General features: G+C 42.9%; 9 protein-coding genes across 9 annotated transcripts; 5 read left to right on the forward strand and 4 right to left on the reverse strand.

The window, feature by feature from the left end:
• Positions 1–37: 37 nt before the first annotated feature.
• IL334_007865 (uncharacterized protein) lies at positions 38–1,789 on the reverse strand (the record flags this gene model as incomplete). The annotated part of the gene is made up of 2 exons (XM_062939554.1): positions 38–1,588; positions 1,670–1,789. 2 exons carry the CDS (start codon positions 1,787–1,789, stop codon positions 38–40), a joined length of 1,671 nt encoding a protein of 556 aa, XP_062795605.1.
• Positions 1,790–2,840: 1,051 nt separating this feature from the next.
• IL334_007866 (uncharacterized protein) lies at positions 2,841–5,068 on the forward strand (the record flags this gene model as incomplete). Its single annotated transcript, XM_062939555.1, has 4 exons — positions 2,841–3,303; positions 3,382–3,573; positions 3,640–3,770; positions 3,824–5,068. 4 exons carry the CDS (start codon positions 2,841–2,843, stop codon positions 5,066–5,068), a joined length of 2,031 nt encoding a protein of 676 aa, XP_062795606.1.
• Positions 5,069–5,938: 870 nt separating this feature from the next.
• On the reverse strand, positions 5,939–8,189 carry IL334_007867 (uncharacterized protein; the record flags this gene model as incomplete). Its single annotated transcript, XM_062939556.1, has 5 exons — positions 5,939–6,244; positions 6,431–7,276; positions 7,346–7,768; positions 7,835–7,887; positions 8,045–8,189. 5 exons carry the CDS (start codon positions 8,187–8,189, stop codon positions 5,939–5,941), a joined length of 1,773 nt encoding a protein of 590 aa, XP_062795607.1.
• Positions 8,190–11,432: 3,243 nt separating this feature from the next.
• IL334_007868 (uncharacterized protein) lies at positions 11,433–14,299 on the forward strand (the record flags this gene model as incomplete). The annotated part of the gene is made up of 11 exons (XM_062939557.1): positions 11,433–11,856; positions 11,934–12,080; positions 12,156–12,313; positions 12,371–12,659; positions 12,729–12,931; positions 13,016–13,318; positions 13,427–13,655; positions 13,743–13,806; positions 13,885–13,903; positions 13,973–13,999; positions 14,060–14,299. 11 exons carry the CDS (start codon positions 11,433–11,435, stop codon positions 14,297–14,299), a joined length of 2,103 nt encoding a protein of 700 aa, XP_062795608.1.
• Positions 14,300–14,574: 275 nt separating this feature from the next.
• Positions 14,575–17,416, forward strand: IL334_007869 (uncharacterized protein; the record flags this gene model as incomplete). The annotated part of the gene is made up of 14 exons (XM_062939558.1): positions 14,575–15,010; positions 15,129–15,169; positions 15,229–15,311; positions 15,378–15,442; positions 15,503–15,581; positions 15,638–15,705; positions 15,762–15,871; positions 15,933–15,996; positions 16,072–16,365; positions 16,429–16,515; positions 16,580–16,775; positions 16,866–16,946; positions 17,009–17,253; positions 17,325–17,416. The coding sequence occupies 14 exons, from the start codon at positions 14,575–14,577 to the stop codon at positions 17,414–17,416; spliced, it is 1,941 nt and encodes a 646-aa protein (XP_062795609.1).
• Positions 17,417–20,131: 2,715 nt separating this feature from the next.
• Positions 20,132–20,830, forward strand: IL334_007870 (uncharacterized protein; the record flags this gene model as incomplete). Its single annotated transcript, XM_062939559.1, has 1 exon — positions 20,132–20,830. One exon carries the CDS (start codon positions 20,132–20,134, stop codon positions 20,828–20,830), a length of 699 nt encoding a protein of 232 aa, XP_062795610.1.
• A 691-nt stretch (positions 20,831–21,521) lies between these two features.
• Positions 21,522–23,027, reverse strand: IL334_007871 (uncharacterized protein; the record flags this gene model as incomplete). Its single annotated transcript, XM_062939560.1, has 4 exons — positions 21,522–21,671; positions 21,754–21,949; positions 22,090–22,487; positions 22,737–23,027. The coding sequence occupies 4 exons, from the start codon at positions 23,025–23,027 to the stop codon at positions 21,522–21,524; spliced, it is 1,035 nt and encodes a 344-aa protein (XP_062795611.1).
• A 473-nt stretch (positions 23,028–23,500) lies between these two features.
• Positions 23,501–24,516, reverse strand: IL334_007872 (uncharacterized protein; the record flags this gene model as incomplete). The annotated part of the gene is made up of 5 exons (XM_062939561.1): positions 23,501–23,640; positions 23,785–23,898; positions 24,094–24,148; positions 24,377–24,387; positions 24,477–24,516. The coding sequence occupies 5 exons, from the start codon at positions 24,514–24,516 to the stop codon at positions 23,501–23,503; spliced, it is 360 nt and encodes a 119-aa protein (XP_062795612.1).
• A 431-nt stretch (positions 24,517–24,947) lies between these two features.
• On the forward strand, positions 24,948–25,769 carry IL334_007873 (uncharacterized protein; the record flags this gene model as incomplete). Its single annotated transcript, XM_062939562.1, has 3 exons — positions 24,948–25,041; positions 25,355–25,430; positions 25,667–25,769. 3 exons carry the CDS (start codon positions 24,948–24,950, stop codon positions 25,767–25,769), a joined length of 273 nt encoding a protein of 90 aa, XP_062795613.1.
• Positions 25,770–26,111: the final 342 nt, after the last annotated feature.

Here is a 26,111-nt window from a genome sequence, read left to right on the forward strand (position 1 = left end):
AGATCAAGTATATACAAGACTTGCATTACGATCTATACTATTCATTATCCATATCATCGTCACTATACCCTTCGTCGTTATCATCATCATCGTCGTTATCATCATCATCATCGTAAAGTCCATAATGATCGTCATCGTAAAGTCCATAATAATCGTCATCATACTCGTCGTAAGAATCATCCTCAACTTCATCCTCATCTTCCGTATGATGTTCATCTCCCCAATCATAATCACTATCCAAGGGAGTCAGTCTTGGTCTGTCATCCGGCCTCCATCTATCCTCTTTACCTTGACCACAAGCTTGACACCCTTGGTATTCACTGGCTAGATACAACTTGATTTCAGGTGCTACTTTGCCGTTGTCCACCCATAAACCATTCTCATCGATTTTAAGGAAAGCTTTAATCTCCTTTTCCATCCTGTGTAGTACAGCTCGATAGACTGATTGGCGGGCGGCATACTCCTGTTTCGTAAATCGACTTGACCATACGCCACTCCAGTGTGACAGATCTACATCTGGGTTCTTGACAAAGAGTATTTTACCAATGTGTGCGGGTCCACCAGCGTGTCCTCCTGGTATATGTATTCTTTTCTCGATGCCGAAAATCTCTATCTTTGTCTGCACGTCACACCTTTCTTTTAATTCTTCACTTGCCGAGTCCAGGTAAACTTTGCGAGCGTTCGATATCATGAAGGAGATCTCACCTATTAGATACTTCTCGACAACAGAGTCTTGCGGCCATTGCTGTTCGTCGGTGTTGGCAGAAAGTGTCTGATTCTGCTCATTTGAGCTCGGGGGAAGGTCTGTTGATTGCGATCCTTTTGCACTGGCGATATCATTCTCTGCATTCGAGGCGGGGTCGTGGTGAAATTCGGCTCTCGACTGAGCCAAAAGTGGCCATGTAGAACGGTTTGCGTCAAACTCTGTGACGATTGTGACCCTATTGTTCGTTCCCCAAATCAAATGAGGCGGACCTTCCACGAACGAAGTGTGGAATTCTGCTGTAGGTAGTTTAGGCATCCTTCCGATGGGTCCCGATATACGAGTGGCCGAGTATGGGCCACGAGGCTTCTCCCCCTCACACCAGTACTTTGGACGACATATCGACAGCAAAAAAACTTTCAAATTCATCATTTCATCTAAGAAGTGGGAGTAAATCTTCTTTTCAGCCCTGCTGTCCGGGGAATGACGGGGGCCTATGACAATTGATTCCAGACGAGGTGTGAGGAGACTCGAATCGGCTCCTTTACATGTGAAAACGTTAAAGCAGCAGAGTGTGAGCAGAATGGAGTTGTAGGTCGAAAGTGTTTTGGCATAAGCCGTGTTTCGGTCGTCCTTAGTGCCCTCCATTGGAGGTGGGAGGTTGTGAGGGATAAGATTAAGATGTCGAACATGTTGCAAGAGCGGTAACTTTGTATTTCCAGCTTTGATGCTTTCTAAGTATAGGTCGGAACATGATGAAGTGCTGGTCGATAGGGATTTCAAAGTTGTTCCAGGTAACAATCTATCTGCGCCATAGAAGAAGCTCGCAATATCTTGCACGATAGGTGAGGCGTAGAGGTGGGGTGCGGCGAGAAGATACCATGTCTATGAGGGATTTCAGTTAAATAAGATCACCATCACGCAATGAGATCAAACCAGAAATGTGGGAAGGTAGTGGTCACATACCGTGCTTACTCTCAAGCAAGTAGCCAAAGTCTCTTGAGGTTTGTATACTCCTTCATCTCCTTCTTCTCGGCAGAACCCTATGATGAGTTGCCAAATCTCTGGCGCAATCTCGGTTGTCATCGTTCTCGACTGCAGCCCATGTATAATCAAACAAAGAGGTATTATGGATCGACCGAAGGTAATGCAAGTTGAGAGAAGAGATCAGAGCTCCCACTCAAAGTTGAATTGCATTTTATCCTATTATTCGTAGGTGATTGGGAGGTGAAGGCGGACTTCGCCGTTATCTACAAACGCAGGTAGCCGGTTGTTATCTAAGGTTAAACTTAACTTGCTGTTTTGCGATAAACCTATGATGGCAGAGAAGATCACCAGAATGACATCCATCGGCTGATTAGCTCAACACTCATCTTTAAATAGGGCATCTTGACACTCAGTGAAACAAAGACGAGGAGTGAATCTTTTCCTTCACGCCTCTGACTCTCATAATTGAAGTCAGTTCGTCAATCACAGCATGTGTAACGAACCGAATCAACGACAGATCTATCCTACCCCATCGTATCGAACAAAAGAAGTTGTGGAAATGAAAACACTTGCATCTGTGCCCGGGTTATCTCTCGATCGAGTCGAGGAAGAGATGTCATCATGTCAAGTGCGAGAGATCTCGATTGGTATCATCTTTCGACCGAACAGTAACCATACAAAAGTTATTGCATCGAGAAAACAAGTGAAAATTTCGATCAGGATGCACAATGAAGAGCGTTGTGTTCAGCATAAACGCAGTAGGACGGAGGAATCTGATCATCACCCTATCTTTGAGGACGTTCGATGTGCATGGTTGACTAAACGGAAGACAGAAGAAGAGACTCGAATCATTGTATCGACAAGCAGAAAGACTGATTGGAAGATAGAATGAGGATGAAGGGAATTAGTCGCAACGTTAACATGGGGGTCTGTGCGTTCATTTTCGATTTTCCTGATTTCCGTTCCACACTTCGTATCTTGCCATCACTGTAACGTTAAACTCGCGACTGACTTGTATCATCTATATAATCACATATAACAGTACGATCAACTCTCATTTCCACCTTCCTTCCGTCTTTCATTCACCCCTTCTCTTGTCCTTATTTATCTCTTCCTCCTTTCAGTCTGTGACAATATAACCGTCAACACGATGCACCCCTACACTCCACCAGATATTTTCTCCAATTCACGATCTGGTGTCCCACCTTCTTATCCTCATTCATATCGTCCTCTACCTCGCAATGCTGTACCTTCTCCCTCTCCACGCGCTCGTCATGAATCAATACCGGAAGAATCTCAACCACGTTTTCCTCCACCATCATCGAGCCCTTTGGGGTACTCACCGTATCATCCTCGGGATGATCTTTTTTCGATTTCTCAGCACTCCACTCTACCAACACCACCATCCTCAGGTGCTTATCGACTACCTTCACCGCCGATTGTCAATAGAGCTACAAGAGTCGATCACTACCACCCGGAAGACGGACCTAGTCCAAGTCGAGCGAGTACGGGTAGAGCAAGTACAAGTACTCCACGAACTGCTCAGGATATTTACGAAGAAGGAAGACAGAAGAAGGTGACCGGTGTGGATAAGATACTGGCTAAACTTACTGGTGAGTGACTTACCGCCCTGCCAGGCATTCTTGTTTTACTGAATGCTGAATATGCGATGCGCATCTCCGACCTTCCAGAAATGAGTGGACACATTACCACTCTCAGCCACGATATCAGCGCTCTCAAAAATGATAATATCATCCTCAAGAATGATAATATCAATTTCAGAAACGATAATCGCCAACTCCGAGATAAGCTACATGAGCTGTCGTTGGGCCAAAAAGCTATTGCAACAAGGAATGAGATTACAGAAGAGATCGGCAATCAATGTAAGCTTTTGCTCCATCAGTTATGCGCATGAGATTGTATTCACTAACCCTTTCTTCTCAAAACAGTGTCAACGCCTATGAATGATAATCTTCAGGTTTACTTGGACAAACTCGAGACCTTACCAGAGACTATAGCCCTTTCCTTGAAAAGTAAGCTGGAGGATACTCAAGTCTTCAAAAACAGCAAGGATGCAGAGGTGAGCTGCATAGATATCGATCATTTCGTCGTAATTGCTGACCAACAACATAGGCTTCATCCTCTCTGCTCAATCAGGTACTTTCCAAATTCAACGAGATTGACAAATTCATCTATCTGCTTCAACCTTTCAAAGATCTGCCGCAGGCTATTATTGACGTAGTTGTATTCAAGGATGCCCTCCAAGCTCTGACTGCAAAGGTAGAGGATTCCTCTCAGCAGTCAGCTCTTGCCCATCAACATACCTTCACCAGTTCACATCCCGTCTCTCATCCTGCATCAATCTCAATCGTCCCATCTATATCCTCAGAAGCCATGGAGAGATTGGAACCGGCTATACAAGCCTTGCATGCAGCAAAGACGACTTTCGAGGATCAAGGATCAAACAATAACGAAATGATAACCCTCCTCCACACTTTGAATAATGGTCAAAACGAAGTCAAATCGTTCCTTCGCAACTTGTCATCATCAAAATCTACTTCCGGTTCGGCAATCAGGCAAAGGGCATCATCCACTGAACATTTTGAGCCTACTCAGCAAAACAGTCTGAACGACCTGGCTATCGCAGCCGCTACACAAGCGAGGATGGAGGAAACCCAAGCAGCTCAAGCATCAACCTTCATGAATTCTACCTCGACATTGGATCCTTTCGCTGCGGCCGCCGTGGAGTCCTGGTCCATCGGATCTCGAGGGTCATTTGGTATGAGCAGTCTCAAAAAGCCTAGGCTGTCGTCGACAGATCCTTCCGATAGACCGATCACCAGATCCATGTCAGGCCGGACCAATGCGCCGGACCGATGGAGTCCCTCTTTTCATGCTACGAAAACAACTTGCATCAAGAACAGAAATAGTCCAACTACTTCCTCACGCACGTTAGCTGGTCAATCCAAAGAAGAACCAATCGAGATCTCCAGTGGTTCTGGAGATTCTTCTCAGAATGTCGGTCGTCAGGTCAGACGTCGAGGACGCCCAAAGAAGCAGGTCTCCGCTATTAGCACCCAGGAATCTAGTATCCTGAACTCTGAAATCGAAAGTCTTCCGGTCTCTCTCAAGAATGGTTTATTCCTAGATCTCCATCCGCAAACAGTTTCTCAAAATGTGCCTTCTACTCTGACAGCGCAGAATCCTCTGATGAACGATCAGCAGGCCGGTATTCGTGAACTCCCAGAACCCTTGGAAACACATCCAAATAAGGGAGCATCTTCGTCGATTGCGTCAGCACCTGTAGAGACGAACCTGCCTACAAAGAGGAGTAACGGTAAGAGAAAGATGGAAGTATTTGACGACAGCTTGGATTGAATACCATATTCTGTGATTATCACTTCAAGTCGATAAAGTGAGATTGTCTTGAAAAGAAGAGGCGGACGCATTTGACAGTTGACGGTGATTGTGGTATATGTAGAATACGATGCTTTCACTTCCTGTTCATAGTCGGAGCAAAGCAGGTCCTCCCGAGTGTTGTGTACATAGTGTTCGTAACATGTCATGTATGTCATTAAGCACGATCATCGCAATGATATGCATTGGATGTGATATTTGCCCATAGGTCCATTAGCATTGTGCTGTATTTAACCATCACAGAATGGTGTGACGTCACGATATCTACGTGCGTTTCACAACTTCGCGGTCGAACCTTTCATCATGTCAGAAGGTGTTTCATTGGGCCTTTTGGAACGCAATAGATTCTCATTTTTGATAGCTACAGCTTTGAGTATTTGTAAGGAGGTCCACACTATCTAGTAGAAGGGAAGAGCTCAAAGAAGATTGCGGGAAATGGAGAGCGATCTCCAAGGATGAGTGGCACCTTCTGTAAAACCAGATACATGTGGCACCTCTCTATCCGCTATCATTTATAAGTCATCACGCTTTTGAAGCTGTCATACAAGCTTGAAAGTCAGAGCATGCAGATCTAGTGTATCTACTGGGGTCAATGAAAAGATGATTGCATAGTGCGCATTGCTTATGGCTTGAATATTATTGATTATGGATGTGTATGTAATGTATGGTTCTATGCACTCTATTTAGATGTTTTTTGTTCTTATATCTAGAGCTACAGGAAATGCCGTTCATAGGTCAGATCTAAGTAATCTACAGATCGTCAAATACTACTATTTGAGATCTTGTCGACCTCCTCCCTCCTTACTCGCCGTCTCTCTCCACTTCATCTCCTCAGGCTCTTGTTTTCTGTGCCTCCGTGAGAGAAGGTACACGAGTCGCCTCTCCTGATGGGGCAGGAGATCCAGCGTGATCATGAGGATGCACAGGAGGCAGAGTAGTGTCTGGAGCACCAGCGTTGGCGGGAGCACCGTACGCTTCAGGGTCTTCAGTGGCGGCGCCACCGTGGATGTCATATCGCTCCGTCATCTCTTGAACTTGATGGTCCGATAATTTGGGCAGTTCTGCAGCTACAAGCGTAGGTCTTCTTTGAGTAAGATGCGCGTGCGCAAAGATGACATCTAACTCTTCTAACGTGCGCTACGACGTTCTCTTTATTAGCCTGAAATCATTTTCATCAAGGAAGTTACATGGAAATGCAAAAAAAATCGCTGATTTTGCATCACGGAGTGCCGAGTTGGCTTTTCCCAACTCGGCATTTCCGCGCGAATCTTTCGCGAATTTTTTCGTCATTTCCCTGTATCTGTGAATGGGAAATGTACTCACGCCAGTGGTCTCAGGATAGAAGAAGTAGATGAAGGGAAGGAAGACAAGGTTGATACAACCGAAGAAAAGGAAAGTGTAGGCACCGATAGAAGCTGTCATGGTAGGTAAGACTTGTACGACGGTAAAGTTGAAAATCCAGTTGACCATAGTTGATACAGCGTTTGCTTGAGTTCTAACAGCCATTGAGTTTAATTCGGCTGGGTACAACCAAGGAAGGGGTAACCAAGTGGCACCGAACCATGCGATGAAGAAGTAAAGACCGAAAGCGGCACCTTTGGCAGAGTTGGGTCTTCCGGGTAAAAGACATCCGAAAGTGATGAACATGGAAACAGCTTGTCCGACAGTTCCCCAGAGGAACAACTTTCTTCTACCAACTTTCTCAACTAAGAAGAAAGAGGTCAAGGCGAAGATCATGTAAACGACTGATAAAACACCACCGAGAATCAATGATAATTGAGTTTCAAGTCCGATTTGATTTTCGAAAAGGACAGTCGAGTAATAGATGACAGCGTTACATCCACCAATCTGTTGGAATAATTGAGTGGATGCACCGACTAAGGCTCTTCGGAAATGTTGTTGTTTGCCCATTTTCAGTAAATCTCGAGGACTGTTGGCCTTGACGTGTTGTTGCGCGGTAAGAGCGTCGACGATCTTTTTGTGGTCGGCGACGGCGACGGGGTCATCGATGGATCGAGCATCGAGGGCAGCGATAACTCTAAGACCTTCGTCGGGTTGTCCGTGAGAGATGAGCCATCGAGGAGATTCAGGAAGCACAGCGACACCTCCAATGAGGATCAAGGCGAAGAGGATTTGCATAGCAATGGGGAATCGCCATGAAACGGATGACTGTCAAAATTACATTGTTAGTAAAACTGAACCCATACATCACATTGAGAGGAAGATTGCTAAACTCACGTCGACGAAAGAAAGACCAAAGTCGATCCAGTAGGCAATGACGGTACCGACGGCAACGGTGGAAGCTTCCATACAAATGAGGAAACCTCTGTTATGAGCTTTTGAAGTCTCAGCGACCCATGAAGGAATAGTGGCGGTGTTGGCACCGTTACCGAAACCAGTGATGACTCGACCGACGATGAATTGCACGAAACCACCGACGTTTCCTCTTCCGGAAGTATCACCTGGACCGAAAGCTGTTATTGAGATGATGGTTCCGATGATCATGACAATGGCACCACCAAACATCATCTTTCTTCGACCCATCTTGTCACCGATGAAGAAAGCAATCAAAGCTCCGAAGAAACATCCGACTTCGTAACATGAAGTAACGGATCCTTGAACGGTACCGGCATGAACATCGTTGGCATCTCTTTGGTGGGTCTAGCAAATAGGATGATAGATCAGCATACAGAGAAGGGAAATTGCACATGCACGGTGAACACTTACTGCAGGAAATTCGGTGTTGAATTGTCTAGAGGCAATGATACCGGACATCAAACCTGTGAGGAAAAAAGCAAATTCATTAGCTCATTCGGCTCCAAAAAAAAACGGGATTATATCGAGAATTTTGAAGTCATCGTGACGACAGTGGCTCAAATAGGCATAAATTTGTTTTGGAACCACGTAGGACAAATTTTGTAATGGCGGAAGACTCACCTTGATCATAACCGAAAAGAGAGAAACCACAAGTAGCGATAGCTACAACGGCGTACAATAATGCGTTACCGTTCAAACCGCCATACTTGACGAGAGCTGATGAGCCCATTATGGGCCCGGGTTTTTCGAGAGGGGATGTGGACATGTCGTTTGAATGTCTTCAGTGCAGTGGGAGGTTATCGGAATGCGAGTGAGGGATACTCTGGTTGTGCTGCTGGATGGAAGAAAGGGAACCTATCCACTATATGAAAAAACAGTGGTGGCAGTGAAGATATTCTGTGTTCGTGTATATGGGAAAAACGATTGAAAAAATAAAAGAAGAATGAGGGGGAAGCTATAATCAGGAGAAATGGGGTTGTTTATATATCTATCATATGGGCTCGCCGTCGAGAGAATGGACCCCCCGCAACTAGACTGCATGCTACCCCAGTTTGACCTGTTGTTTTGTATTTGGGATGAATAATTTTTTCTTCCTCTCGTCTCGTCCGAGCAAACTCGGGATGTAATGGTCAGTCTAGGATTTGTTCGGTCTTTCCAAAAGAAAATTTTCATTTCAGTGTGTTTTCAAGCCTTTTGCATCATCGACAGAAATATAAACATAACTAGACAAAATATGATAGATAGGTGTTTGTCAGAAAAACCTTGGACATTTCGCCTCTTTCACCTGTTCATGAGAGATAGGGATATTAATCGATCAAAATAAAACAGACCCTTTGTTTGTGATTCTGCCGGTTTAAGGGGGTGGTACCTCATTCCATCTTCTTCCGGTTAGGATATCCGAAGTGAGAAAAAAGGCATCCCTCATAGGTTGCTCGTGAGACCTAAACGTAATCAAAAAGAAAAGGCCAAGGTCAAGGTGTCCCATAAAATTTTCTATTTTCGTAATTACGGATTTTTCAATTTTTTTTTTTCAAATGGAAGGAGCGTCTTGACGATAAAGAGGTCATCCGACGTCGGAGTTGGTAATAAAGTCACGGCAAGTTCGGTCCGCCATATTACAGTGATCGCGGTTGTATGCATGTTTCCTATCATATCCGCACAATACCCCTGTAAAACTGCAAAAGCCCTGTAACAAGTTATGGGCTTGAAGGGTTAAGCTGAAGAAATCTTTGAAAATTTTTACCGAGAAGGTCTAAAAGAAAAAAACATTTTGCTTTTAGATTACCGCCGGCCCTCGGGGTTTTACCTTGAATCCCTTTTGACACCGCCGGATCATATCATATTCTGCTCTTTCTGTTTTAGTGCGAAACAGCGGGAAAGGGCAAAGGCGGAAGATAGTGAAGAGAAGCTCGTTTCGGAAATAATCAATTTATTAAAGCCACCGCATCATTTTTCACATCGGTTAGACCTTTCTTGTCAGCGCTAAAAATAAGCCACGGCCGCGGGTAAACTACTGTAAGTGTTACGGGAAAATGTCCTGTTTTTCTGGGCATGCCATACATAGAATTAAAACATGACAGAAGGAATGTCAAAATTTGATCAGACTGAATGCAAGCGAAATGCCACGAAGAACTTTTTGTCAGCTGAGCAAATGAACTCTCGAGTTGCTAGATCATTTGACTGAATAGATGGCTTCACACAATCTCAATCTATATCAAGATCGTACCTAAACTATCTCTTAGATCTCCAAAACCTGAACTACGAGGACGCGAGAAGCCCCATTCTTGTTTTTAACAATTTTTGATTTCTTGATCATGAAATAGATTTTCTCGGAGTGGATAGGATTGGGGTCCGGTGGGGACCTTATGAGTGGCACCTCTCTTCTTCACTCCCAACCCTGGCTACGGAATGGTGTGATTGGGAAAATGTGAATGAACGAAGGCCAAAAAAACGAATTTATCGAGCAGAATTTTCTCATCGATTGATTTGTATTTCGTTCATCCGATAGCGGATGAGGCTTCATCCTAGATCTGAGCTGAAAGGGACGATAGAAAAAGGTACACTTCCAATTAGCAATGTGAAGAGGGCGAAATCCGTGAGGACGGCTAAATCTAACCGGACGATTGCTCTTCTGTCCTTCCGTTTTCTATCTAAACATATCATGATTAAGGTTAAAACGGTATCATCGGTCTGTTTAGCCGTCACAGGGGGACAACAGCGATCCTCTATGCAGTTTTCTTGTGATTTCTAGTCAGGAAGATCATTCAAGTCATAACGCAATTGCCAGATTAACGTGTTATTCGAATTGTAGATCACCGTGTTTTGGTGTGACTGTTCTAGTGCAAGGAACGTTACGTGTAGACCTTCCCCAACGGTATTTTTTGCATCAAGTTACAACTCATGAGGCTCAATGGAGAGGAGAAGAGCTTACCAGCCGTTGGTTGGAGGGTCTTGAGAGATGACATCGGTATGTCTATACATGTACCTGTCCGAGATCCGTTTACGAGATAGTCCAAAGATGGAGATCTATTCGGTTCTCCCATTCGAAAGGCACGATCACGTCTTCGGTGACCCTTCTGGAGTCCACTGGTGATCCACGTCCATATAGATGGGGCATTCAAGACTAGCTTGGGGAGGGAGTTTCTCTGGTAATGATTGCATACTGAGCCTTGTGAACGCATGGAGAATGTAAAATTAAGAAAGCGTACGGGGACGATTTTTGAAGCTTGATGGACAATGGTACAACCTCAGGGTAGCGTTTGACTGAAGTTGGTAGGATTGCAAGGGGTCTCCAGCTTCGAATGAGAATAGTCACTTTTTTCCCCTTCGTTCCGCTGAAATCCAGTCAATGTATATCATTTCCCGTCTGAGGCTCTTACCAATAGACATCGACCCATCTCCATCTCAAGTCGATCTCCTTCTCCGAACCCACGAACCAAAGCATCTCCTTCATTTGCCTAAGCTTTCTTATCGTCTCGCTGATATGCGCTTCTCGGCATAGCCATGTCGAGATCGTCAAACAGTGTCTGGGTTCAAGTTCACCATACTCAGAACTAGATACATTCATCCCTTGTGCCACACGACAATGTCCTTATTTCCAGCGGTTATCGCCGCTTATCAGTCAAGTGAGATGTGATCCGATCGATGATGAACCTCCACTCTTGTATCTCATCCACGGCGATCGTTTTCGGAGATTCCTGCAGATGAGAGAGTCTTGAAGATTCAATTCAGAGACAGCTTCAGCGAGGAACGCGGTGTTGAAGCATCTGAAAGTGGTAAATAAAACATGAATAACACTATCTGACGTCAACTTCGTGTCAATATTGTTATTGCCAGAGTAATCGTTATTGTTATCTCACTCCGCTGTTGATTTTAACTGTTCTCGCATAACAGTCCGTAATCACTCGCATACAGTCGTTCCCTTCTCTCATTGATGCTATCAGTCTCAAGACCAAGATTACTATCAATATTCACGTCGAACATCAATACAAGAAGAAGCATTTTCTTCATGCCTCAATTAACTCTTTTCTCAGACCCAAATTCCAAATCGTTAGCCTTGTCCCCGAAGAAACCTTCTTCCCACACGAAAGCGAATATTCATACCAGTCCCATCGGAAGTAGTAGTAGAAAGGCTGCTTACACGAAGAAAGGCGAAGAACCTAATTTATGGGAATTGCATCACATTCAAGAAGATATGGCTGCCATCTCGAAGAAAAGACATTCTAAAGATGATGTTGATGAATCAGCAGCTTCGGCTTCGGCTTCAACTTCCAAGAAAAGGAAAACGGATTCCAGTGGAGTTGGCGAAACAGATCAAGGGAAAGATGAGGAAATGAAAGGACAACCTGATGAAAAGGGTCAATCACCTCAAGGTGGCGGTGTAGCTGGTGAACAAGGAAACAAGGTCAAACATAAGAACGCCTATGAAATTAGTATGTCTATTCCGGTATGCTCAGGCTCGCTAAAAGGAACGTTCGCAACTGATGAATCGGTGTTCTTGGTGGTGCAGAGGGTAAAATAGCTACTGCCGAAGATGCAGCCAGAGCCGATGAAGATCCACCTTTAAATCAACTCGAGCGACTCATTGAGAAAGGTCAAAAACAAGTCGAGAAAGGTGATTGTGTAGTATATTGGATGAGGATGGAAGATATGCGAAGTGAGTAAATCGGTTTGTTCGCGATCATCTACCATAATGACAAAGTGTATCGTGCTAATTTTTTTGGGAACCCAGTTGAAGACAACACGGCACTATATAAAGCTTCTGAGAAAGCAGTAGAATTAGGTATACCACTCATCGCTCTCTTCGTGTTGAGTCCAGGTGATTATAAAATACATGATAGAAGTAATAAGAAGATTGATTTCACGCTTCGTAATCTACGATGCCTTAAAGTGAGTCCTCCTGTCTGATCAATCATGTTTGACGATGCTAATTCGTTATGTAAACAGACGAAATTGCATGAACTGAACATTCCTTTACACATTGTATCATACGATCGAAGACTCCAGATCCCTCGAAGAATAATAAAAGAAGTCCTTCCTTCTTTAGGATCAAATCACTTCTTTGCAAATATAGAATATGAAGTAGACGAATTAAGAAGAGATATAGCGACTGTAAACCTAGGAAGGGATAATGGCATTGACGTACAATGTTTACATGATAGATTGATTGTCCCACCTGGAAAAGTTCTAAGTCAAAAAGGAAAACCCATAAGTGTATTTAGTCCTTGGCAGAGGGGTAAGTCGATCCCAGACTCCTTGAACTGCTCAGATTGGACATTCCAAGCTGATTTTGATGATATGTCAGCTTGGGCCAAATTGTTAGATCAACAACCTAAATACTTTGACATGTCCCCTACACCTAAATCCAATGATCAATCCATCAAATCGGATGAGAAGTTCAGTACACTGTTTGATGATAAGATACCCGATAGCTTGGAAGGGTTTGAGTGTCCTGAAAGTGATAAATTAAAGGAGTTGTGGCCTGAAGGTACAGATCGGGCTAAAGAAGTGAGTACTCATCAAGAGTTCTCCCTCGCACTGGCAACTGGCTTTTTCCGAGATGCTGACGAACGTGACTGCATATGATCTCAGGTGCTTAATCGATTTTTCCATACCAAACCACGTAAAGATCAATTCCACTTCGTATCACCACTGACACCCGGTGCGGAAGAATCTGAGAAAGAATCTCGTATTGCTCAATATCAAACGGGTCGTAATCTTGTAGATGGGGATAATAGTTCCAAGATTAGTCCTTATTTAGCATCAGGTGTCATCAGTGGAAGAATGGTATTGAATGAAGCTAAGAAAATGAAAAAAGGTAAATTGGAAAGTGGAAGAGATACAGGTATGGGTATGTGGGTGCAAGAGGTCTCGTGGAGAGATTTCTATAATCATGTACGTCAACTTGTCACTCGCTTGGTCCTCTTTTCATTGACCGTAGATTCTTTTGTTGGTTTTCTCTCTCAAAAAGCGAAGTTATTGATGGTCGTTGTCCTTTCCCAGGTTATGGCCACTTGGCCAAGAGTATCGATGGGTCGACCGTTCCTAGAGAAATTCGCGGATGTTCAGTGGGAAACAAACGAAGATCATCTACAAGCTTGGAAAGATGGTAAAACAGGATTCCCAATAATTGACGCTGCAATGAGAGCTTGTAAAGCTAGAGGATGGATGGAAAACAGAGTGAGAATGGTTGCTGCTAGTTTCTTGGTCAAAGGTTTGATGCTCGATTGGCGTAAGTCCCATCCCCACGACATGAGATGTACTGTCACGTGAAAAGCTCGATTGAGATATACTAACGCAAGAATACTTGGCGAAACAGGTTTAGGAGAGAAGTATTTTATGGAATCTTTTGTTGATGGTGATTTAGCGGCGAATAACGGAGGGTGAGTGTCTGACCTACTTCCCAAACATGGAAGGGATGAATGAGAAAAACCTTCAGCTAATTCATATATTGTCAATAGATGGCAATGGACTGCTAGTGTAAGTGTTTTGTTCCGTCGACGAAAATGCTAGTTGATAAGCTGATATTCCCCCTTTTGGTTTCCACAGACCGGCACCGATCCTCAACCTTTCTTTGTAAGTAATGCACTGTTCATACATCTCAAGACGTGTACTAATGGACTCATATTATCACAGAGAATATTCAATACATTAACCCAATCGGAGAAATGTGATCCAACTGGAGCCTACATTCGATATTGGGTACCAGAGTTGAAGAATCTGAAAGGGAAAGCCATTCATGATCCATATCATCAAATGCCTCGAACGGAATTCAAGAAGTTAGGATATCCTGAACCTATCATAGATCATAAGACAAGTAGAGAAAGAGCGCTATTCAGGTATAAGAATGTTGGCGAGAAAGAGAATGGATCATAGATATCCTAATTTACATAGCTATGCATGTATGCATGGATTACGGTGCCACATTGTAACACCGAGATGTCAAATTACGTAAAGACAGCTTCAACTTATGGGAATTTTAGCCGGACGTCATCGGCATGCAATTCTGTCACATTCCATTCTTTTGAGATCTTTTTTCGTTATAATCTCTTCAAATGATAGATATATCTTGATATACAAATCCGCTGTATACATCCAAGTCTCGAGGACTAGTGACCACCGACTGACTATTACGATCCGATTAATTCAAAATGGCACCAATCGCTCCTCCTGCATCGATTCCCGTCCCTTCTCAACCAATCGCACCTCCCACATCTTTGTTGACTCGATCTCAAAAATTCATTGAAGAGAATCAACGATTGATCCTACTTGGATGTGCTGTTTTAGCAGCCTCAGGAGCGGGCTACTACCTATACTCAAATAGATCAATTGGTGGTGGTAGTGGTGGAAGTTCATCAGCATCTGCTGAATCAGGTTCAGGTTCAAGTTCAACTGAAAATACTGCAGGTGCAAGTGCGAGTTCCAAAAAGAACAAGAAGAAGAAGAAGAAGTCTGGTGACAAGAAAGATGAAAAGTTTTTAAGTAATCAAGGTGAAAAAGGTCCTCTTTTGGAAGAAATTGAACAGCCCAAAGATGAAAAGAAGGTGGAAAAAGTTGAAGTTGAAAAAGAAGAAGGTCTCTTAGCAGGTATGTTTCCACTTATCACCTTCAAATCGCAATCAAAGATACCAGAGGAAATCCAGGAGTCTGAAGTCATGTTGGGCTCTGTCGGTTTGTACGAGCTGACTTTCCTTCATAACTCCAGACGTTCCTGATGCGGCCACTGTTGCAGCAATGGACGACGTAGTGAGTCAATTAATGCAATCCAGCTTACTTGATACCAAGCTAATAATATTTCTCGTCAGGCTCGAAACAACCTCGGAGCATCACTTAAAGATAGAGGAAACAAACTGTATTCAAAGAAGGAATTCCAAAAAGCTGTAGAATGGTGAATTATTTTCACTTGCAGCTGACGTGTGTAACTGATTATGCAAGCTGACATTCTGATGTTTAGCTACACAAAAGCCATTGAGATTTCTGTGAGGAAAGACGCTGTATTTTTCTCAAATAGAGCAGCTTGTGAGCTTGGTCAATCACGGTGTATGATCGCGAATGACAAAATTGACTTATATGTACTAGGTTTCACCAACTTCTCTCCTCCTGAATACGCTAAATGTGTCGCTGACTGCGATGCGGCCTTGAAACTTGACAAAACATAGTTAGTTGTTAGATCCCGAACGGATAGGTGGTCTTTAGCTGATAATGGCATTGTAGCGTAAAAGCGTTGAAGAGGAGAGCAACCGCTTTAGAGAACTTGGGTAGAGATGAAGAGGCCGTGCGAGGTGTGTCACCTATAAGTCTTTCAATGTGTACCGTTGGCTGATCGTCGACTGAATAGATTTCACCGCAACCACTATAATTGAGCGATTCCAAGATGAGCAAGCTGCCATGTCAGTGGAGAGATGTCTGAAAAAACTGGCGCAGAAGAAAGCAAAGGACATCCTTGAGGTAAGCCTACTTGTTTTTTTGGTACGATGAGATATGTAGCTCACTTTTTTCTTTCAATCAGACGCGAGAACCCAAACTTCCTTCACCAACATTTATCTCAGCTTATCTTTCCGCATTCCGACCACGTAAGTTCCCTTCTACTATCAAGCACTGTTTTGCAGTAGAGTAACGAATGACTTAAACATTGTTTTAACCCTCAGACGCTAAGCCCACACTTCCTGAAAACCCCTCTCAAGGTGATCAAACCCTCCTCCTCGCTTTCGATGCATTGGCAGCCGCCGACTACACTCACGCAGTAACATTCGTCAATGAAGCTATCGATCAAGGAATTTCATCTAAAGATGGCGAGGCTGAAGCTTACAACATGAGAGGCACTTTCAAATTCTTGATTGGTGATTCTGAGGGTGCAAGACAAGATTTACAGAAGAGTTTGGATATCAAACCTGATTTCGTACAAAGTTGGGTCAAAATTGCTAGTGTACACATGGAACTTGGTGAGTTCTGAAATTGCAATTGTACTACGTTGAGCAGCATTACTAATGTGATGGCGTGAATAGGTGATTCTGCAAGTGCCTTCGGTGACTTTGAGGCTGCTATTAGACATAACGTGGATGATCCTGATATTTATTACCACCGAGGTCAAGGTGAATAAGTTGTCTATCTCATATTAATGGTTTTTCAGATTGACTGACCTTCGGAATACTCCAGTTTACTTTATCATGCAAGAATTCGACAAAGCTATCGCCGACTACAACAAATCAACAGCCCTTGATGGTTCATTCATCTTCACACATATTCAAGCTGCCGTAGCCCAATACAAACAAGGAAACATTGGTGCTAGTATGGCAGCGTTCAGAAGGATCTTGAAAGAATTCCCAGATAAGGGAGAGCCTAGCAACTACTAGTGAGTCAGACTGAACTTATATTAGAAGCACGTCAGATCAGACAAAGAATATCGAAAAAAACGGCTGCTGATGTTGTCTCCTCAATCCAGCGGTGAACTTTTGCTCGATCAGCAGAAATTCCAAGAATCACTCGAGAGATTCGACCGATCCATCGAGCTTGACAAAGACAGGTCAGTAAACGTCTTCTCAACTGCTGGCAAAAATATAGCTAATGTTGCCCTTACTCACGTAGGAAACCAAGAAACGTTCTTCCTTTCGTCAATAAAGCTCTCGCCCTCTTCCAATGGAAACAAGATATTGTCGGGGCTGATGGATTATGTCAACAAGCATTGGAGATTGACCCAGAATGTGACGTTGCCGTAGCTACTCTTGCTCAATTGAGTTTACAACAAGGAAAGATCGATGAAGCCATTAAGTGGTTTGAAAAGAGTGCTCAATTAGCTAGAACAGAAGGAGAATTGGTCAACGCCATTACATGTGAGTTCATGTTCGATGACAACTGAGGAACGAGGTCTTGAAACTGATGGTATATCTATCAAACCAAACAGATGAACATGCAAGTAAAGCTCAAGTACATTTCCTGAAAAACTATCCTGAATTCGCAGAGAGACTCAGTCAAATGGCGCAAGGATTACAATAGGAGTGTTAGAGCTTTGGCTGTGAAAAGAGCCGATTTCATGAAGACAATATGATAATGTTTTTGGGATGAGATCTCCTTTATCTTGATGATAGGATGCCAGGAGATCGATTGGAGGGGGGGATGATCACTAGGCTTTAGACTTTATTCATATACGATTGACAGATGCAACTACTCTTAATATGAAATCTTGCTTCTTTGCGACGAGGGACAAGCAAACAGAAACGTGATATCGAAGAGTCAGACCTGTCAGTATGTGACGATAGAGGAGACTTGCTTTGATAATGCATGTTCCGTCATCCGTCCTTTCACCATCAACCGGGAATATCCATTGTATCAAATTTCTTCTCATATAAAGTTGCATGTGAAATCAATGATTAAGTGATTGATTGATAGTGAAAAGGATGTACGAACTACCGTCCCTCGCTTTTTCATACCGTCCACCAGGTCGGATCCGATAATGTAAATTAAGAGATAAAAAGGCGAAAGGGAACTAAGATGTTCGAGTATTGGTCTCGCATCGGGTTGACGCTCGACTTATCGTTTATATTCCTCTTCTTCCACAAGAACATTACAGCCCATAGGCACTGAATGAGACCAAGTGGAATATAGAGGAAAAGGGGATAAGGAGCAACTTTTGGGGAAGTGTACCGATGCTGCCGCACTGCCTAAAAAGGCATATAAAGAAGAAGAAGAAGAGAAAAGAGAGAAAGAAGATCAACTTTTTGAAATTTATCTATGCAGCGAACAAAAACGACGACCAGCGTCGTGTTGAGATATGAGCGGAGTTACGCGGAGTTTTAGCCAGTAAGGGGAATTAGGGAGAAGATGTGGCGGTGGAGGGCGTCCACTTTCGATTTACGGATAGCATCATTTAGTCTGACACCTAGTGACATCTTGTGCAGGATCTCCTATAACATTGGCAGGATCCAAGCACTGGGATGACATAGAGTACGATACGGCTTCAGTCTCGACTGCTTCCAGCCATATGGGAGAAAACTGATGCAATCCGAGGCCTTTTTCGGGATCCGGACACACCAATAGTGGACTCATCAGATCAAGATGATGTTCACTGCAGCAGAAATAATGAAACGGATTCGACATGGTTTTATAGCACCCTGTGAAACGAACTGCCGGGACGACTACTGCACCAGCTAACTTCTTTTTAGCAGACAGATTATCCTGGATGTTGATAGATGATCCAAAGGAGTGGACTTGATCAGCGAACTTGCCTATTCTCAGGGATGTATTTTGACTAGCGTTTTTCCTGTGCTAGAGGTATCAAGGACAAGCATAGTCCAGCTAGCCGATCTGCTTTACGGAGGCTATCTCGATGCTTGATATACAACAGACTACGAGTACAGTTCCTGAAGATACCAATCATCCTCCTCGTGAGGTGAGTCTTTCTTGTGTTATTGGGGTTTAGCTGTTGATGGAGAAAGTAAGATCATGGGGCCGGAACATTGAAGGCACGTGCGTGTGCATCCTGAATACGTCTTTGTTGACATCCTTTGACAAATTGAGTAACTGATCAAATGGTTGGCTATGTCGAAATAAGATCATGCTTTTCCAAACATTTATACTGACAGCAATAACGGTTCCTTCCCGAGCAGTATACTCATTTCTGGTAATCTTAAAAAAGAGTTTACTGATTTGACCATATTGGTTCTCCCCTCAATTCGACCACTACTGGTATCGTCAATGAGCTTTGTACCCCCATTTCTACTTGTTCATCCACTAGGGTATCCAGAAAACGCAGAAGACCCTTATCCAAGGAGAAGAAGAGGAGGAGGAGGATGAGGTAATCACTAATGACGAATAGTCCAGAATGTTCTGCATTGGGTATTTGGGTTTACTTTTCGATTCACTGGTATGGTACATCGCAAGTACGCTACTGCAATATTGATTATGCATAATCCCCTTTGTTCATGACATGTAACTCATCAATTTACTATGGTCCGTATATGACATATCCTCTTTTCCTTTCTAAGAACCAAACTCCGCAACGCTATACCTTCTTTTGTCAAAGACGAGAGCCCATCCCCTCTAGACATGGGGAAATCATTTGGGTGATATTGTGTTTGCTACGTATAATAAATTTCAATAAAAATCTACCATTTTACCCAGGTTATACCTCCTGATTACTCAACTTATCTCCGAAGTTGGCGAACCAAAGCCAAGTCGTCATCGATCCAATCAATCGTCACCCAGATCCAGCCCTCGTTAACTATGTTAAATATGAACGATGGGAGTAGGTGCCTCCTTTACACTGCAGCAAGTCCAATTATTGATCAGCCTCATAGTCATGGTGAGTATAGTCGCAAATCTCTTTCCCTGGCAGAGAGCAATCTCGATGCTGGTACAAGATGCGACGGACAGCAAAGTGCAAGATCCCGAAAGCAGTCAGAGAAGAAGATACTCAGCAACAAGAGTGGCAAGTTACATTCACAATGTGGAGGAGAATACGGTAGTCGATTTAATGATGCGACGGGACGATGCATGAAGAAATACACCGATTACCAGATTACTTTGTGTCACAAATGTGTGAGTTAAGATTACGTTTTGCCCATCGGATCTGCTACCGGTCTTGATTATCATATAAAAGAGCCTGATCCCAAGTTCTACAGCAGGAATTGCCTAATGATATATTGACGTAATTACTGTACCGTGTTTTAGATGGACGCTTATGAAACCTGCAAAGAATGGTGCTCTAGGACAATGACCAACACCAGACTACACGATGCCTTGAAGGAGTTTGACACTAAGAAACAGAAATCCGAGACAACAGGTCAATGGCAAGAGTTCCGTAGAAACCGTTTCAAGGATAGAGGCTTGAATGGAGCAGGTGCAACGATTCGTTATAATCCCGATATTCCAAACACCAAGGTAGAGAACGGTGAGCATGATAGTGTCGCGCATAGTTCACACACCGATACGACAAAAGAGGAACTTGAGAGCAGACACTCGGGATCGACTGAGATTCCAACTCTCGATCCATATGATCTAACCTCTGATCAATATCACGAGGATGCAACAGGGTTCTCAGCCAAATCAGCACATCTTCACGATAGATCCGGTCTCCCACAGCATCATGATCATCGGCCTGCTTGGGAATTGATGAATCTCCCAGAATCGACTGACCCTTTACTGATTTGTAATGTGTCTTATAAAGATGGTATGGAGTTTAAGTCTGATGCTCCACCATTCACAGAGGATCGACTCATTGCCCTTGCTAACTCTTTGGTCGAACGCCTTGAAACTCCGATATTAACTTATCTGAGAGATGACTCGTACAAAGCAAGTACTAGACGATTGAAACAGCCATTTGGCGAATATCCCCCCAATGGAAGTGATGATGATACAAAATTCAGTTATCCAGACGATAACCCGATGACCGACTCAGAAACAGACACATAATTCGGAACCCAGCTACTTGTCAAACATGAAACGATGATGGTCATTTGTAGCAAAATATACGTCTCACGAATTTGTTTATAACCTTTGTAATTTCTTGTCATGAAACAGTTCGACTTTGCTGGGACGGTGTAGTCAAATTTACACCTTCAGGGTGGACTAGCAGCACAAGAGACGGAGCAGAGGAACGATAAGCAGCTACTCCGTAGCTTTCTTCGATTGACAATCTCGCGTAGAGGAGACGAAAAAGAATGAGAGTGACTCCACGTTATAACTCATATATTCAGGATATGAAGAGGGCGACAAGGGTAGAAAAAGAAGTATATGATATCGTCAGAATATGTAGTGTCTGTTGCATTACTCGTATTTCAATAATGTTTCTCCATCTTCCCATCAGGAATCGTTGGGATTTCAGTTGCTTTCGAATCAGCGGCGTTTTTCTTCGATTTAGATTGCTTGAATGAAATATCATCAGTGTGAACATACATCAAACAGGAGCTGCATGTTAATCAACAATATGTGATTGGGGTATATTATCAATCAAGAACGCAAACAGTAACATTATATATACAGAATGATAAAAGTAATAGATCGATCTCGTGTGGACTTCACATGGAGGACGAAGAGTTAGTTTACAACGTGATTGAGGGTTAAATCTGACAGGACATCGGAATTTGTCAGCTGCCGAAATAAATCAACCGCACTCAGTAAGGATTCCACTCACCAAAGACAGCTCCAAAGTCCAGACTCTCCTAGCCCAAACTTTTACATTGATAGTTTCACCTGATTTGGAAGATGTGCTAGCTGGTACTTGAACCTCAACACCGTCCCACCAACATTTTCTCTACAAAGTTACGCGAAGAAAATGAGTCAGCTCAGCAATCTTGTAGGATACACACTCATCTTTTCTGATGATCAACACTCACAGCAGGCTTTCTCCAAAACAATAACAATTTCTGAGCTGTGCTCATTTGTTGAGCGTCGATCCAAGGTACTCCGCCATCTTTTGGATCTTCAGGATGCATGATACCTGTTTTCAGTAAGACTAAAGCCATCGAAGTGATTACGTTTCTTGATGGTTCACAAGCTCTGAAACCCCATGAGTCGGATCGATTGAAGCCGCTGGAGGGGTAGTTATACGATTGGGAAGATTAGCAGGATAACTTTAGGCGGGTGTGTAGGACGATTTAGGATACGAATAAATTGATATGTGTTCTCAAGATGCACACGAACGGCTTAAATGTTCGAAGTTAAATACTCACCTCATACAGAGCATATCGATCAAATGAGCTTCAGCAGCATTACCAACGCTACTAACGTTTCTCTCCAAAGCAGCGAAGATACTCTTCTTGTTTTCCAAAGCTTGCCCACAATTCTTTTTGAGAGCTTTCAACTCTTCATTAGGTAATCCAGTTGTCATATCTGTTTTTGCCAATCCCCCAGATTTGGTTATACTGAAATACTCAAGTTCTTCTCTCAAGACTATAATGGCTTGTTTCGATAATAAAGGATTTTGGGATTGATCGGATGTTGGATCGGATGGATTGGAAGGAATGGATTGTTGAGAATGGAAAAGTCCAGGTGAAGTTGGTGTTCCGTAAAACGCTGTTTGTGCCGAAGACCAGAATGATAAAATGTATTGAAAGCAGTCTGGGTCGAACTGTAATCATTACGCCGAACGATAGTGATGTGTATAGATAATCAGGTGAGCGGGTGGGTCATTAGATTTGAACATAGGTGAGCGTGAGCAGGGATACAAACATCCGGATAAGAGTTATAAGAGAGGTATCATCCAACGTCAGCTTTCATCCATGATAATATCAGATAATCTCCCCTAATCTCCTCATCGTTTATTTGCTACTCCTAGGAATGCGCGTTTGCTTCCAGTCAAGATGAAACATTTACTTACATCGACAGTGAATACACCATCATCACCACCTTCCCAACTAGCAGGTTTACTTAGAATCAAACCTTGAGGGAATAAACCTAAGAGTACACTTTCCGGAAGGAGCATGAGGGTTTCCCTTTCTACAGGGAATATCTTACCTCTCAGATCGAGATTCAATCTAGAGAGTAATTGCGGATTGTTAGATTGAGGATATAATGGTGATCCGCCATAAGATGTAGGTTGAACGGATGTTATAGGTGATGAAGAGGGTGCGACGGATGTTATAGGGTTGGAAGAGGCTGGTAACGACATTTTGACCGTCTGGAGATTTGGCTTTAGTACGTCTTGAAAGGTTTGTATATGCGTTCGGATTTGACTTGATTAGCAGTTGAGGTAGATGAGGGAGGGATGGTAAGAAGAAGATAGGATGACAAGGGATGAAAGGATTGAAGAAGTACGAGTAGGATATATAATGATGGAATGTCCAATTCGATGTTTTGGAGATGAATGTGATACGTGCACGCGCATTGAAATACAGGGAATTATCATATGGATCATACGGCGATTCAGCGATTTGAACACTGAACGATTCCTTCGTCTAAACCATTGCATGCACTGTTTAATGAAAGAACTCAAATCATGGACAGGCACATAAAGCAACAAGACTCGTTGCAACAGTAGAGATACAAAGAGACAAAATCGTTTTGTATGAAAGTAGAATCCGAATGCATTGACGAAATCAACAGATACCTATCCCTCTCTCATATACCATAGAGACATATAACCTAATGACCGATAGGTGTAACAGTTGGTCTCTCATATTGTCCAGGTTTAATATGACCTTCTTCGATCAATCGGTCGTAGTGACCTTGTTTAGAGTTGAAGTATTCGTATTTGCTCTTTGACCAATAGTAGACACCGTAGACTATATACCAAAGCAATTCGGAGAAAAGTCAGCTTGGAGATCAATATCGATTTGGACCATGACTTGGTGCACGAGATCGAATCCACCTCGTATCGTATAACTGTGAGGTGTTGTTTGGAATCTGTAAAGATAGATTTGACTCACAGAAAAGTGCTGGAGGGGCGACATAAGGTAAATGACCCATCACTCTCGAGAAACCATTGAAGATGTATCCGTTGAGAGCACCGGCCATAGCTCGTTGTCGGTAAGGAGAGACACCTGATACATTGATCGTTCCAACGCCAGAGTGAGGTTGAGGTGAGTTGTGGAAAAATATCATTATGAGTGGCATGAACGATTATGGCAATTATATGAATCGTTATTGGGGTGAAGTGAGAGGGAAATGTGATCAGTAAGTAATCAGTTAAACGTCCTTCCTTCCATCTTTGAATTGAAAACATCCATCACACTCACCATATGTTTTGATACCTTTTTGAGGTAATGATCCGATATCACCCCACCATCCTCCCTACAAAACAAGACATATATAACAGTTAGTATCGATTCACACATCTCCAGTTTCCATGCATTCTTCTGTTTCCCATCCTTCATTCCCTTTACGCCAACTCGTTTCTTCTTCGATAGATGACTTTCGTTATCTATCTCCATGTGGATCTATAATGCCTTTACGATGCACGATGCACGATGGTAATTCGATGTCGATACTATCAAATAAAAATGGATTATTTTTACTCACGTAGGTCTTAGCTGTAATCGAAAGAAACAACATTAGCACTTCGGTCCCCTTGTCAAGTATCCCCCGATGCATTGAGAAGAAATATGACTTGATCACTTACGACCGGGCATATGTGATTGAGCTGGGGCAGAAGGTCTCATCTTTGCTATTTGGTGATATCTGATTTGATCTGATGTATCGAACTGTGCGAAGAGAGAAAGAATGAGGTGATAATAAGTGATATCGAGTAAGTGATCAAGTGCTGGTTGTATGCTGGTTGACCAATGATATTGATTATTTTGACTGAGGAAAAGTGAAATCCCAGTGGCAGAATTTATTCACGTTACCCATTTTAGTTTCAACACATTTCCACTCAACTGAACGAGAGATGGTTTCAACAGGGTGTTCTATCTATACATGTCTGACTTTTCCATATCAAAATACATATCAGACACATCATTCATCATCAGTGGAGATAGGAGTAAGCACGCAGAAATAGGAAGAAGCTTTTATATAGCGAAAAGAGAAAACCAAAACCCAAGATTTAGCTCGCCATAATCTCAACTTCCTTTCCGCTCACTCGCTCATCAACATGACTCTCATATCTTCAATTCTGGGATTCAGCGCTTTCGGTTTCGGTGCTAGATGTTTTCAGTTGGGTTTACAACATCGACCAATCTTTGATGGTGAGTTTAGCTTCGAAGGGATGATTGGAGCTTTGTGTGGTAGGAACGCAGAAGAAGACAAGGAGACAACTGGTTAGGGGAGAGTAGATGGGGTCAATAGTTGGACAGGATTGGTATGCTTAGAAAGGCTGCTGCGAAGTATTTTCCCAGATTCAAAGACAGTAAAGGCCGTTTTAAATAAAATGGCAAACTAAGGGATCACTCCATGGTTGAAGGGATGACTGTATACTTAGATATCATGAGGCATTGAACAAATAAACCGTATTCGGGATCCTTGTTAGCTGACTTGTCTTTCAATGTTGCTTGGTCACAGCTCCCACAGGTCATTTAATAGCATCTGGTGCATTTGGTGTGATAGGTTACGGAGCATTCTACGCTGATAAGAAGCAGTGCGTACAATAATCCTATCTTCTTTAATATTTCCTCATCATGTTAATGCTAATTTGTCTTTTCTGTTTTCCATCCTTTTTGAAAATGAATCCAATCATGGTATCATCAACAACAAATCTTATTTCATCTTCTACTATATGCTCACAACTATCAACTTGCTAAATCGTTGTACCTTCCAATCATCAATCACTCTTTTTCGCATTCATCTCCATCTCCATCGGCACGACCCGAACAGAACCGCTCTTTTGGCAGAGAAGAAAAAGATCTTACTTGAACGAAGAGAAAAAGAGAATTTGGAATGGCAAGCTAATAAAGGACAACAAGCTCATGCTGTATAAATTCAGTTCTAGCATAGCATGTATATGATATCTCCAACTCACTGATTCACTCGTTGAGGAGTTGAGGAAGTAACAGGATTGTGAAAAGAGAGAGACGGAGAGGGAGATGATAGTTGTTGATATGAACTTTGAGAATGATAATATAGGATTACTGATCTCTCACACTGAATCATGGCGGTATCTCATACTGATTCAATTTGGTAATCAATACATTAGTCAATCATTTATCCCTTGGCTTCCTAGCGATGTAGCAGGATTAACTACTATCGCAATTGACCATAGCTTACCAAATCCAATAAGAACAACAGCACTGATAGATCAACTCCAGTCGCCATACCTCAG

Source organism: Kwoniella shivajii, chromosome 11 (assembly GCF_035658355.1).
Source record: "Kwoniella shivajii chromosome 11, complete sequence".
Lineage (NCBI taxonomy): Eukaryota > Fungi > Basidiomycota > Tremellomycetes > Tremellales > Cryptococcaceae > Kwoniella > Kwoniella shivajii.